Raw genomic sequence first — 14,147 nt, forward strand, 5'->3', positions numbered from 1 at the left:
CAACACTTCAGGTTATTTTAATTGTATACTGAACTCCTACCCAGAAATTTGACAATTGACTTGTTGACTCAGGAGTGTTACACTAATTGCCTGTTAAGTTTGGATCCCAGAGCCTCTAACCAGTTGTTAAACTCTGAGTAGGCATGTCGATAACACGCCAGCGGCAGTTTTAGGGGGTGGAGAATACTGCTGGGTTCATGTCTTTCGGATTCAGCTCTCTGCGTTAGGAGATGTGTGAAGTCGGGTGTGAGTGCTGCTACAGGCAGAGATACAAGGACAGCTAATTGCTAGCTCAGAAGCTCTGATTCCACGAGGGGAGAACTACTGCTGCTGGAGTACAAACTGACAGGATCATGACAGAGCCAAGCGGTAGAAAAGAAGGATTTAAAAAATGCCGGAGTGCCACTTTCAGCATTGATGGCTTTAGCTTTACAATTGGTGAGGCTTTTTGTTTTAATTCTTGGTTTTATTTCCCTCCCTCCCTTTTCTTCTAGCTTTCTTTGTATATTAGGCACAGTATGAGGAGACTGTTTATCCACCAACAATGCTTTTTGTAATGCATAGATGTCCTGTAACTTTTTCGCTTTGCTTTGTATCCAGCTGTTTCCTTTATTTTCCTCTGTCGAAGAAATTTGCCTTTGACTAGTAGCTGCTCTAAACCCTTTTATCTGTGTTTTTGGAATAGTTTAATTAAGAGATTTGCACAACTTTTTGTTTTGGAGCCTTATCTCAGGAAAGCCTGTGTTTTAGGATTACATGTTTCTAAGTTGCTTGATGCATTTTCTTCCGACAAGTCCAGTAACATAAGCACTGGGAGCTTGGGGGTTTGTTTTTTATTATTTCTCTGCTCATCTAGTAGGCTTTCAAAAACTTATGACCATGTACTATTTTCTAGTTAAAGTAGAAACATATAATCTCTTTTTTTATATATATATATATATATAAAAAGAAAAAAATTCTAGATTTGTGCTTCAGGAGAGGTTTTAATTTCTAGGGCCATGTTTGTTCCTGGTGCAGTTGTTTACATAAGGAATGGGTTTGCTGCTTGGTGTTCATTGTGCTGGCAGGGGAGAAAAAGTGAGCCTTCTCAAAGCTACAGGTGTCTGCAGATTTTTTTTTTCTTTGTGAGGCTTGCTGTGCAAAGGTTAGGCATGCTGCGTAATCTGAACAGGCTGTTCTTTCAAAATTTTACATCTCACTGGGCTGCATTATGCAAATCCCTGTATATCTCAAAAAGAAAACAAGCCACCATGCCGATTTTATTTTTCTTTGTAATCCAAGTGGGAATTTTGGATAATCTATGAGGAAGAAACCATCACTTTATGTATATCTTTTAGAAATTGACTCAAATTCTGCTCTCTTGCACTAGTGAAGTCAGTGGAGTTTTATTCTGGATTTACATTGGTGTAACTGAGTGCAGAATTTCATTCTCTAATGACGGATGCAAACTTTTTGTTGGATGTGAGAACTTCCTTCTCTCGTCTTCCAAGCCTCTGTCTTGAGTTGTAATGGCTTTTGAACTGTTAAAACCTAAACTTTCTGGGAGAGCTATTTAAAGTTAGAGTATGCACTGCAGGGAAGTATTTTCATATAGCAGTATGTTAATGTTCATACAGCACTTTGAAGAGGAAAACTACAACACAAATATTATGCACTATTTTTATTTTACTTTAACTGTGGAGAGGCAACCACCTCTCCATAATAAAATTTCATCAAGATTCCATTATAAAGCCCTATTTAACACCTTGTATCTTTATGAATAAATAGTTATTTGGCATCACTTTGCATCACTCTGTGGCAGTTTGGGGGACTAGCATTCCCATGGTGCTGTTCTCTTTTGGGCCTCGGAAGGACACATCACTAGCTTAGGCAACAAAGCATTTGTGTGTGTGGTTAATGTTATTAATACATACTTAGAACCAATAAGATTTCTGTTTTGGCTATTTGTCTGTTATTACGAGTTATGCTAGAGAAAACAGAACCAGATTTTGCGTCAAAGGACCTGGATTTACAATTCCTACTTCTTGGGGTTTAAGGTAGTAGTCATGTTATCTCACAGATGTTTTCCTCAAGATTTATGCACAAACGGGTACCCAAGGAAAACAACTAACCATTTTCATGTTATTGTACACTATAGTATGTAGAAATAATAAAATATGATAGGTATATTTCAAAAGGATCTGTGTGGCTTCACAAATGTGCACTGGTTTGACGTATGCATTTGTGATAACTTTGCAAACATGCTTCCTAAGATTACTAGTACACAAAGGATTCTTGAGTAATCAAATATGTGTAAGTTTCTGTACTGAAGAGTGTGAATATTTCTTAGCGATTGCCTGCCAACTAAAAACTATGAGGAATGGTCTTAACTTTAGTGTTTCTTCCTTTTAATTGGAAGAGAATTCTGCCTTGGTATTTAGAACCAGGTTTTCAAAGAGTCTCAGTGATTCCTTGGAAATATGGAGCTCCCACAACTTTTATTGGGGTTAATAGGAATTGTGGGAACTCAGTACTTTTGAGGATTAGGCACTAATACAGTAACCATATCAGGCTGAAAGCAGTCAGCTGAGGTGGAGCTCTGTGTAAAATGACATGCTATGTACATTTTAATCTGTCTATGCATCTAATTGCTGTCTTCCAGCTAGGAGATGACTTACTGTGTGGCTGTTTGCTTAATGATGGTTTACAATTAGACTTATTGTCGCTTTTCTTGGAGAAGGGTTTGAGCCTAATATTGAAGATAAGTTGTGTGGGATTGGGGAAATGCCCTTTTTCCACAACTCTGTTCTTTGGTTCCAGGCATTCATGCAACCCTCATAGCGTCATCATTCTGGTGCTGGTCAGTGTCCTGTTCATGCCATAGTGTTAATTAGAGCAAGTTCAAGGCTGCTGTAATTTTCAGCCCGGTATTGGTGGCCCAAAGAAACAGTTCCGGCAGCTGGGAATATCAGGAAAGCAGAGACTCTGGCTATGCTCCTTTCTCCCAGCGACAGCCGTTATAACTGGGGTTGTGAGGAGTCATGGTGTAGTGCTTTACACCAGGTGGAGACTTCCTGAGTAGCCACTTAAATTGGGTTTATGGTCCTTTTGCACTAGTGGAGTTATTCAAAGGGACCACAGTGGGCCTATGAATCAAGTCTTGTGATTTCTATGGGACCATTCAGGTTAATAAGTCTACCTAGTAGTAAGTGTTTGTTCTGAGATCTTTATTTGACTCCCCGTTCCATCTGGACATTGCACAGTCTGTGAACTTTTTGCCTGGAGTGGGGCTATTAGATTTGAATTCTTCCAGAAAGATAAATTATCTCTGTAGCCAATTTCCCCATTCAGAAATAAACAAATCAGAGTGCAATTGAAAGTTTAAAAGACTAACGATGAAAACACAGTGCCTGTTTCTTGCCTTGCCACCATGTCTTGTCACTCTGGTGCATAGTGAGTGTAGAACACTAGTGTATCAGAATGCCAGTGTTTTGTATCTACTGTTTCATATCTACCTGGTCTAATTGACTAAACTAAACATGCAAGGAAGTGAAGAATCAGACCCACTGTCATTCAGCTTGAGAAGATGGTAAACAAAAATGTCAACAAGATTATATTTCCTTCTTTGTTGTTCATTTTTTCTATGATTAAAAGCTAATTTTAACTCCGTGCTTTTCATATCCAGAAGTGTTTGAATAGCATTTTGTTTTAAGTATCCTAGTCACATGAGTCTAATGAATGTATTGTTATAGAATACAGTTATAACGATTAGAAGTAACTGAATTGATTGGGAATTCTACTGTAACTCAACATTGTTTAGGTACTGGGGGGGAACACTGACCTGAAATAAATGGTTTTATGGGTGTGATTCATAATAATGTTGTCCACCATTTATGAGATCTTGCAGCAAAGATTCTCTGAGCTCCACTGTCATTAAAAAGGACTCCGCCACCATTCTGCGTGCTGAGCTCCAGTTAAAATAAATGGGAGGTTTGTGTCCAGATCAATGGTAGTTCAATCTCTGGTCAATATTTGTTCATAAGCTCTGTTTCCTCTGTGTCTTCAAAGTCTGTGATTTTCTGATTCATTGATTGAACCCCATTTTGATGTTAAATTTCAAGTGGTGACCCAGGGAAGTGTATTTATGAAGTGCATACACACACACACACAATGTTCTTATTAGGTTACTGCAGAAATTTACCTTGGTCATCTATTTTGTGCATTGGTTATATAAATATTGTGACTTGTGAAGATATGTGCACTGTTTATTTAAATCTGTCATATGACTCCAGGCAGGAGTGGGGCTGGAGAACTTTTAAGGAAAGGTTCTACAGTGAAGCAGAGTGTGAGAGTGTAGCTTTATTAGAATAAGGCAAACTGCTTTACCCCTAAAGTTCCTTGTTAGAGGAAAATGATTCTGTGTTTCTCTGACATTTTCACTTGACAGGCTCTTAGCAGAAGTTCCAATATTCAAACTAGCTGACATGTATGGTTCAGATTTTTATTCAAAGAGGGTTGTGGACAATCAAGCATCAAACAAGTGAGAAAGATATGAAGTTTGCACTGTACTTATTTTTCTGTTCAATTGAAAGACTGTCTTTACATTAGCTAGATAATAGTTGCTATTTATGTGTACTGTAACTTTAAATTTTTAGGAGTTCTTCTGATGGCAGCTGCCATTTTGTAATCTGATCAGATCCTATCTGCTACACCCACACTGTACTCTTTTATGGAAGTTTTACTTTTGTTCTGTTTTTATTCTCTTAATGTAAAATAAATGTCAATCTGACTGACCATACATAGTTGTTTTTTATGTACCGGAAATGATAACAAGTATTGCCCACACATTCTTAGGAATAATTTTTTTTCAATCTTTGGGGGAAAAACAAGGGAATTGTAATATCACATTGACACCCCTAAGGGAGGGGGGTAGGGAGCCTAAATTTATCTTTCCTGTAATGAGATTGCATTTTTTTCATGGTCGTCACAATGGGATTCCCTTCAGCTTCTTCAGAAGTGCAGTGCTAACTCCTGGAGCTTGCTTGATCATCTGCAAAAGCTTTTAGAAGAGGTACTTTTGGTGGAAAACATCTTTGCAGTTGAGATGGTATGGGTGCCTCACCCCACATTTGTTCTGTGCTGCTCACATGTACTTCTCTTCTTTAAAGAGCCATGTTAGTGCATTAGGACGGCACCTGGAGTCAGCACTGCACTTCCCAAATACAAGCAGATTACAAACGTCCCACTAACTATGCTATGCGTTAACCTAATTTAGTGGCTTTTCAGATTTTTCCTTCTGTGGATTGCTGTGAAAGAAAATGATCACTCTTTGGTGGCCAAGGTAAAATGCATTTCGTGGGCTGAGTCCATTTTCTAGTGGCGATATGTCCAATGTCAGGAAAAACAACATAATTGGTACCACTGTTGGCAGAGACGTTGAGGAGCCTGAAGTACATTTCCACCTCTGGAACTGGGGCTTCCAAGTCAGGACTGAATTCTAGTTTGGGGGTAGTGTGAAGAGACCTCCACTTGCATATGAATGAGCTGTTTCTGTTCTGCAGATAGAAAACTTCAGTCACTAGAGATTTCAGTCAGCATATTTCACCAGTAGTAAGCTGTTCCATGAATTTTTAAAAAACCCTGTTCCAGTGATGCAACTAAAAGAGTTCTGCTTACCACTGTTTTTAGATAGAGAAGAACTGATATTAGTAATTTTGATGTTTAGGTCAAGTATCTTGCCACCTGAACCAGTAGAACTGGGAATTCTAAGCATGATACTGTGATACTAACCTAGCTATATGATAAAAATGTATGTCTTTATTTTAATTATTTTATTAAATAATTTGTCACAATACTCTGAAACCAATATAGATACAATATGATATAAAGAAAGGAAAAACAATTGTAGAGAAAAGAAAACTGACAACAAATATATTGTATGCAGTGTTGTTGTAGCCATGTTGGTCTCAAGGTATTAGAGACACAAGGTGGATGAGGTAATATCTTTTATTGGACTAACGTCTGTTGGTGAGAAAGACAAGCTTTCAAGCTTACACATAACTTCTCTACAGGTCTGGTTCAGGTTTTTACCAGACCTGAAGAAGAGCTCTGTGTAAGCTCTAAAGCTTGTCTCTCTCACCAACAGAAGTTGGTCCAATAAAAGATATTACCTCACTCACCTTGTCTCTCTAAGAAACTTTTTGTGGAACGAGAATCTACAAAGGTATAAGTTGCTATTAACTCCATTCCCAAATTACAAAGCTGGACTCAAACCTGTCTGATATGTCTGTTTGCTATGCATGAAATTCACTTCACTTCCATGGATGTTCAGATCAGAATTATGTGGGTGAGGTGTAGACTTGTGCTGGCCCTCTACACAGTGGTGAATTGCACCCTGATGCAATAATAAGCAACATGAATTCCTGTTATGATTCGCTCTTTTACGTCTTTGCAGTTGTGGTTCCTACATGGGGAATAAATATTTGATAGTGGGCTCTTCAATCTCACAGAGCACAGTGGAACACCATCCAATGGAGAGAAGGTGTAAATTTTTAAGAGTAGTTGCCTGTTGGAACAATTTTCCAAAGGTCATGGTGGATTCTCCATCATGGGCAATTTTTAAAATAAGATTGGATGTTTTTCTAAAATACAAGCTCTAGGAATTATTTTGGGGAAGCTCTATATACAGGAGGTCAGGCTAGATGATCACAATGGTCCCTTCTGGCCTGGGAATCTCTTAATCTATAAGGGAGAGAGGGATTTCAATGGGAGTAGGGGGCTCAACATTTCATAGGTGTGCTCAGCACTTTATAGGATGGAGCCTACATGAGCTTTTCTAGAAAGTTACTTTACTTCCACTGCAAAGGCCTGGCAATCCTTTAATAGAGTTATGATGATTTACACCAACTGAGGACCTATCTGCTTCTTGTACTAGACCACTTTGCCCCATGGTATATATCTTGGCACACAATTAAAAAGTCTGTGTCCTGGGTTAACCTCTTGTATGTCAAAATAATTCTGAGGTGAAAGATCATTGCTAGTTCTGAGGCCAAACTCAGTGGAGTTGAAACGGGATCAGATTCGTGCTGTGGCACCTTAGTATGGATCACTTCTAAAGTATTTTTTTCCCTGTCAATTTCATTTCTAAGGGAAGCTGTGAAATGTAAAACCTTTGCACTGTGTTTTGACATGTGAGAGCAGGCAGCATTATCCACCATGGTTGGGCCTTGCATGTAGGAAAATAAGCTCATAAGCTTTAGACAAGGAGGAAAGGTGATAGTGGATAAAATCATTATTGTCACTCCTAAGGAGAATTCCTCTGATTACCTTGTATAATTTTTTTGAATTTTGACTGTCTGAGGCAAATCCTGCCCTCAACTTTCTAGATATGTAACATCACCACTGTGATTCAACTGATTTATCTATCTTACAATAGTATCTGAGCATGAGATTGTGTGTACAACCGATACTGGCAGCAAAAGGGTTAATGAGAGCCTGAAGGCTCAATTAGACCACTTCTCTATACCTGGAAGGGGTGTAGACTCAATTTGTTATCAGACCCTGCTGAGGAAGAGCTGATTGTCATCAGAAGGAATTCAGAAGAACAGTGAGGAGAGAGACTCAGGAAGTTGGAGATCTAGGAGAGAAGGGGTCTAGGGCAGTGGCTCTCATCTTGTCCAGACTACTGTACCCATTCCAGGAATCTGATTTGTTTTGCATACCCCCAAGTTTCACCTCACTTAAAAACTATTTGCTTTCAAAATCAAACATAAAAATACAAAAGTCACAGCACACTATTACTGAAAAATGTCTGTCTTTCTAATTTTTACCATATAATTCTAAAATAAATCAATTGGAATATACATACTATACTTAAATTTCAGTGTATAGTGTATATAGAGCAGTATAAAGTAGTCATTTATGACATTTTAGTTTGTACTGACTTCACTAGTGTTTTTTTTGTAGCCTGTTGTAAAATTAGGCAAATATCTAGATATCAGTTGATGTACCCCCCTGGAAGATCTGTGTATACCCCCAAGCGTACATGTATCCCCAGTTGAGAGCCCGCTCCTGCCTTCTGTGGGGGGAAGTATGGGGAAGCTACAGGAAGGAGCTAACTCTGTGGTGGGCCCTAAAACAGGGGCAAGGTTCCAGGTATGTAGCCCTGTGGGTCAAAGAACCCAAGGGACTAAACTCAGGCCCAGGGTGGGTACCAGCAGCTAAAGTTCTTCATGGTTTTGTTCGGGGGTGTTTGAGTTCTGTTGGGGAGAAACCCAGGAACCTGCTACTCTGAAAGAAGAGTGGGATTGAAGAGGAGCCCGGGAGCAGAAGAGTGGGATTGAAGAGGAGCCTGGGAGCGGGGAGAGAGACTGTATGGATGACTACTAGTGTTGCTGGAAACTTTATTTGGGATATTGTTACCCTGGAAGGGTTGAGACTACATGACCTTGGTGGAAGGACAAGTTGCTAGAAGAACAGAATCACCACTGGCCCTGAATGGCTGTCAGAACAAGGCCACTGGGGGAAAGGTCCTGCTGTGCTTTGCCCTGCCATGAGGGAGTATGTCAGCTGGTGAGTCACTCTTCAATAGAGCACCTCACATTCTTTAATGTATTTATCCCCACAACACCCTTGTGAGGTAGGGAAGTGCTATTATCCCCATTTTACAGATGGCGAAATGAGGCACAGGCGAACTGACCAACTAAATGACTTGCCCAAGGTTACACAGGAAGTCTGCAGCAGAGTGAGGAATTGAGCCCATGTCTCCCGAGTCCTAGACTAGCATCCCAACCACTGGATCATGCTACTTCTTTAGGGAGAGGAAGCAGAGAGGGAGCACACGGCTCATAAGTGTATATGAACCACAGAGCAGTGTTCCAATATGGCTGTCTCTGGTAGCAGAGATGGGTTGTTCAGGGGCATAAACAATGGGGTTGTCTCTCTGTCTTTTATGTATGGTGTTGGATGGGGAGCACAGTGAGAGGCTGCACCGATGATTTCCAACCCTGGGGGAGGGAAGATTCCTTCTGCAAGCCCTGTTTACGTAAGCTTTATCCAGGGATCAATGAGACTTTTAGCTGAGTAACAGCTGCAAGTTTCAGCCTGCAGAAGGTGCTAAACTCAATACGAATCAAATAGTGTTTCATGTCTGCCTAACAAAATTATCTTGTTTTCCACTTCACAGTCAGTAGTCTCATTAAATCCATTGACCTGTAAAATAACTAATTAAGATCTGTAGCAGTAAGAGAATATTTGCAGATACTATAAAATTACAAATAAATACTATGTAAACCATTCAAACTGAGTTCCTTTTTTACTTGACAAGACTCAAGTTCAGGTGTTTGTATTTCCCTGATAACACCTAAAGTAGCGTAAGGAATGCAGGGAAATCAGCTCCTTGCATTTGGTGTCAGAGATGTCACATATTGTCGCAGGAGAATCATAGAAGCCTGAACTCCAATCTCACCAGTTTAGGAAAAGCATTTAAATTCACTGCTTAGAACATTTCTATTTAGCTGTCTTAGTCTGGGTTACCTTGTAGGACCACAGAAGTTAGAGGAAGGAAAGACTTTTAGGTAATCTAATCAATATCTCCTCCAGAGTTTGCTATGGCCACTGTAATTTTAAATAATTCACTTTGGATACACTGGTGGCCAAACAAACCTGGTATGAAACAAGCCTGAATTTAGGAAGTTTCCCTCTCTTTCCAAATCTAAATTATGAGAGAAATCAAAGATAGAAAGTGGTTGATTTTTTTTCTGTTAAAGTTTTGTATTTCTGACCAATACAAGAATTGGAGACTGGGAGAGAGAGCTTTCAAATCTAACTGTCTTTTGGGATTTGTTCTGCCACAGAACTATTTTTTAAAAAATTCTTATGCTCTGCTAATTAGCCTGTTTTTCGTATGCAGGGTAGATGCATGTTTATGGTTCTGTAGCTATGTGTAGACAAATAAAAGGCTGACTAACACTGTTCTCATTTACACCAATGTAAATCTGGAGTAACACCACTCAAGTCAAGGGGTATGAAACAGCATAGCTCCACTGAGGTTAAGTAAGCTACAATGATTTACACTAGCTGAGAATCTGGCCTCAAAGATTTACACTAGTGTGGAGCTGGAGTAATTTAGAAAATAATCTGACCTATAATTGAAGCAAATTAAATCACACAGGGTGAAGCCTACCAGCCATATGCATTTTCCATAGCGCATTTCCAAGAATTCATAAACAATTGTGTTGATTTTTCCTAGCTGCTCTCTCCAGTGACATAGATTGTACTTAATAGTTCCACTGAAACCTGACCCTGGATTTCTAATAGCTACCAACTTGAGATTTCCAGGACTCAGAATTTAACCCCTGGTATTACATCAGTATCTGGGGCCTATGATCTCTGGCTGTTTTCAAAGTTGAAAATGTGATGAGTGGAAAGTTGTAGTAATTACTGAACAGATGCACTTAATAAGGTCTCTACTGGATTTCCAGCTGGCAACTAGAGCGGTGTGCTGGGACAATGTGACTGCAGTCACTCGGATCATTATGTGACATCACATCCTCCCCCTTGTTGTCATAGCAGCTGTAATCATTCCACTGAAAACTTCCCCAAAGAAGACTGCAAACATCATCTTTCTCCGTTAAGTGGAAGTTCATGGTGTTTTGTTGTTTGCTGCTACTGTATGATGCCATTTCTTATTCCTATTCATTTAAGACCTTCTTCCCCTACAATTTACACTGATGTGTTAGGCAGTGTTACAGACCATCAAATGTTGTGCAGCTGGGGGATAAACAATTGCTCAGCCAATGCAACTTTAATTTTTACCTACAATTCCTTTACTTTTCCAGCATCAGAGTTCTCCCAAGCAGACCACATTAGCGAGAAGTAAATGTAAGTTGAACCAGCTTTAAGGAATGCTGGGCCTGATTCTTAACTTACATCAGTTTCAAGTCAGTGTAGCCTTTTCATTTTGTAGTCTTTCATTTCTGGTTCTGATTTGCTTGCACAATGCTAATATAACTGGGTTTCCAAAGATGTAGGGAAACGGTGACTGCAATACAACTTCCACTAGAATTTTCTTCCTCCCCTTTGGTATTCACTTTCCATGAAAATTGTTCAATTGAGTTTTTGCTGAGATAAAACAAATGCTAAGCCATCATGCTCCAGTATACATACACAGTGCATTTTTTGATATGCCACAGAGGCAGACATGAAGCAACAGCAGAGAAGTTCCAGTAGCAGAGTTTTAACGTTAGTTAAAATAATGCAAATAATGAGACCTACAGTATATTGAAAATATGAAAATATATATTGAAAATATACTGTAGGAAAAGGATTTATGGGCAAAATATTTCTCTAACCTATAGAGTAATACTAATACCAGTTCTTGGGTATACCACCCGTGTGGATCCTATAGTCAATAATCATAATTTTTTCACTATGGTATTCAGCTTTCTTAACATGTATAGATCACCAACAGGAGAATATTGTCCCCAGGCCATGATCCTGGGATTGAATGTGCACACATGAATCCCCATTGAAGTCAATGGAGCTTTACTTAGGTGCACTCATTCACAGTCCGCTGCAGGAGTGGGGCCTCCTTTAATTGCCTAGCAAAGGTACATTCCACAATCAGTGGAGAATAACTCACTTTTTCTTTAAAAAATGTACATTGAAATTTTAACTGAGCAGAATTGTGCTTTTGGGACACTGAATAGCTGGTGAAGAATAGGCTGTACCCTTGAGATTCATAGGTGGTGAAGCCTGTTGGCCTTATTGCAAGTTGCATTAAGGGCTAGCTCCATCTCCAGTTAAAGTCAATGGGACTCTTACCACTGATTTCCTAGATAAGGAAGCTTCCACTTGGACTCAGTATAACTTTGAATGTATTATTCTTTTCTTTATGCACACATGGTTCATGCCCAAATTAATAAAATTTTTTGAGGAAAATATTAACTAAGAACTACCTCTCCAATTTTTATAAGTGAGATAATGTATATAATGGGCTGTTAATTTTCACTGCTGAGAGTGCTGAATATGTAGAGAACAGATGAAAAATCTTCTCTCAATTTGCAATAGTTTGGGGTTATACTTCCTCCTCCACTCCCAGCAATGGACTTATTAAATATCCAGATGCACATGTACTATAAAGAATCAATGGAATTTGAACTGAAGACTGTCATCATTAAACTGTGGCTTGACTAATCCTTGAAGTGCAGTTCTACCCCCCCCCATGACTCTGTAAAAATATAATCTTTGAGGGTTCTAAGGTTTGTTTTTCTCTCAATGACTCCATATATTTGTGCAACCCTGAAAATTGAGGAGATAATTTGGCCTGCAGGATTGTTAATACTGGTGGTGATGTGCAAGAAGGAAAAAACACAGACTGTGTTTGCAGAGCTGGTGACTTGCGTGCAGGAGAGAAGAGACACCCTATAGCTTTACTTGTAAACTGAGCAAATTTAATATGGAGAGAGTAATTGAGAAATAATAGCATAAAATCCCACAATGCCACTTTTACAATACCTTTTCAGAATCGAAACGTGTTTTAAGTTATAGAACAATCTCATCTAATGGAGAGAACTCTACATAGCAGCAGTTCTGTCCTGCCCCAGTAGATGGCATTGGGACATATACTTTACTCATAAGCTCTCTTAAGACTTTGCAAACTCACTTGTATGAAGTGTTTTAGAGAGACAAGGTGGATAAGGTAATATCTTTCATTGGACCAAATTCTGTTGGTGAGAGAGAGAGAGAAGCTTTCAAGCATACATAGTGCTCTTCTTTAGAAGCGTGGCTTTCTGTGGGCTCTATTTGCTTACTCCTGGGGGCATTCTGTGCCAAAAAAATAAATTCTGCTCACAATATTTTAAAAATTCTGCACATTTTATTTGTCAAAATAACACTACATAGTCATGCCAGTTTTAATTATTTTGGTGATTTGTTTCAAAATACCTGTCAGCAAGTATGTTTGTAACAATACAGACACACACAAAATTTTCCCTAGGAGTAGAGAGTTAAAGAAACCCATATGACAACCCAGTTCCTGTTTTTCTTGCCCCCACTCCCCCGAGCTTAGCTGGGGGGGGCAGACATCCACAACCACCCCAGAGCCCACCTGCGCACCTCCCAGCCAATAAACCCAACCCCCCTCCTTCCCAGAGCCTAACCTTGGGATGTCCCAGCCCAGATACCCACACCCTATCCCTCCCAGAGCCCAGCCAGAAGGCCCCCTGGCCCAGATACCTGCATATATTCCCCAGAGCTCAGGAATCCAGAGGGAGAGACAGCCTGATGCTTGCTGCCAGGCTTGCACAGAGTTTCCTGTGCGTCGCTCTCTCCTTCCCTCAGTGTGTGCTGAGAACTGCAGCTGCCAGGAACCCTGTAGCTCAGTGGTTCTCAACCAGGGTTATGCAGTCTCCAGGGGGTCCGTGAGCCCTTTCAAGGGGTCTGCGGGGCCCTGCGGCTGAAGCCCCAATCCCTGGTGCCCCCCTGAAGGGTTGAAGCTGGGGAAGGCGCAGGGCTGAATACCTGAGACCTGGTGCTCTCTGTGGGGCAGAAGCCCTGACCCCATGGGCAGAGTTGGGGACGTGGAGGGCATTGTACCCCCCCACCCCAATGCAGCACAAGATCATGGCAGTCCTGGGGAGGGGCTTTGGGGGAAGGGACCTGCCCTGCACTCACTGGTGGCAGGAGGTGGAGTGATTTTAAAGTCTTTTTTTAACCTTAAAGTCTTAAATCAGAGTTTCAAAATGCATTTTTAGTTTCATTTAAAAAAATGAAATAGGGAATCAAAATCAGTTTTGGAATGAGACCATATGGAGAGCGTACAAATCTATGATAAACCATGCAACCCTGCTGAGCCAGGACTGGAACCTCAGTCCTGCCAAAAATGAGGTCTTTACCACTAGGTCTGTTAGCTGTCACCTGTAGAAGGGCCATTATGTTCTCTCTAGGTTGTAGCTGGTCAATAGTGGGCCACATGCATGTCATGCCAAATCCTGCTTCCACTGACATCAATGGCAAAAAATCCTCCCATTGACATTCCTCAGGGTAGAAATGGCCCATTACTCCTGTTGATTGCTAAGGGAACTGGATCAGACCCCAAATTATCTATGTCAAAATCATTAAGCTTTATTATAATGTCATCTTCAAACAACAGCCCGCAGATGAGTTTT

The 14,147-nt window shown here is 40.2% G+C and overlaps 1 protein-coding gene across 8 annotated transcripts in view; it reads left to right on the forward strand.

Annotated features, from left to right (window-relative positions):
- Positions 1–275: 275 nt before the first annotated feature.
- Positions 276–14,147, forward strand: part of PDE1C (phosphodiesterase 1C) — a 419,031-nt gene continuing 405,159 nt past the window's right edge. For 7 of the 8 annotated variants that reach the window (XM_073332967.1, XM_073332968.1, XM_073332972.1 and 4 more), the window contains exon 1: positions 276–438. In XM_073332967.1, coding sequence (XP_073189068.1) covers positions 354–438 — 85 coding nt within the window. In that variant the 5' untranslated portion in view covers positions 276–353. The remainder of the gene's footprint in view (positions 439–14,147) is intronic. The other variant, XM_073332971.1, reaches the window with a different exon arrangement.

Source organism: Lepidochelys kempii, chromosome 2 (assembly GCF_965140265.1).
Source record: "Lepidochelys kempii isolate rLepKem1 chromosome 2, rLepKem1.hap2, whole genome shotgun sequence".
Classification (NCBI taxonomy): Eukaryota; Metazoa; Chordata; order Testudines; family Cheloniidae; genus Lepidochelys; species Lepidochelys kempii.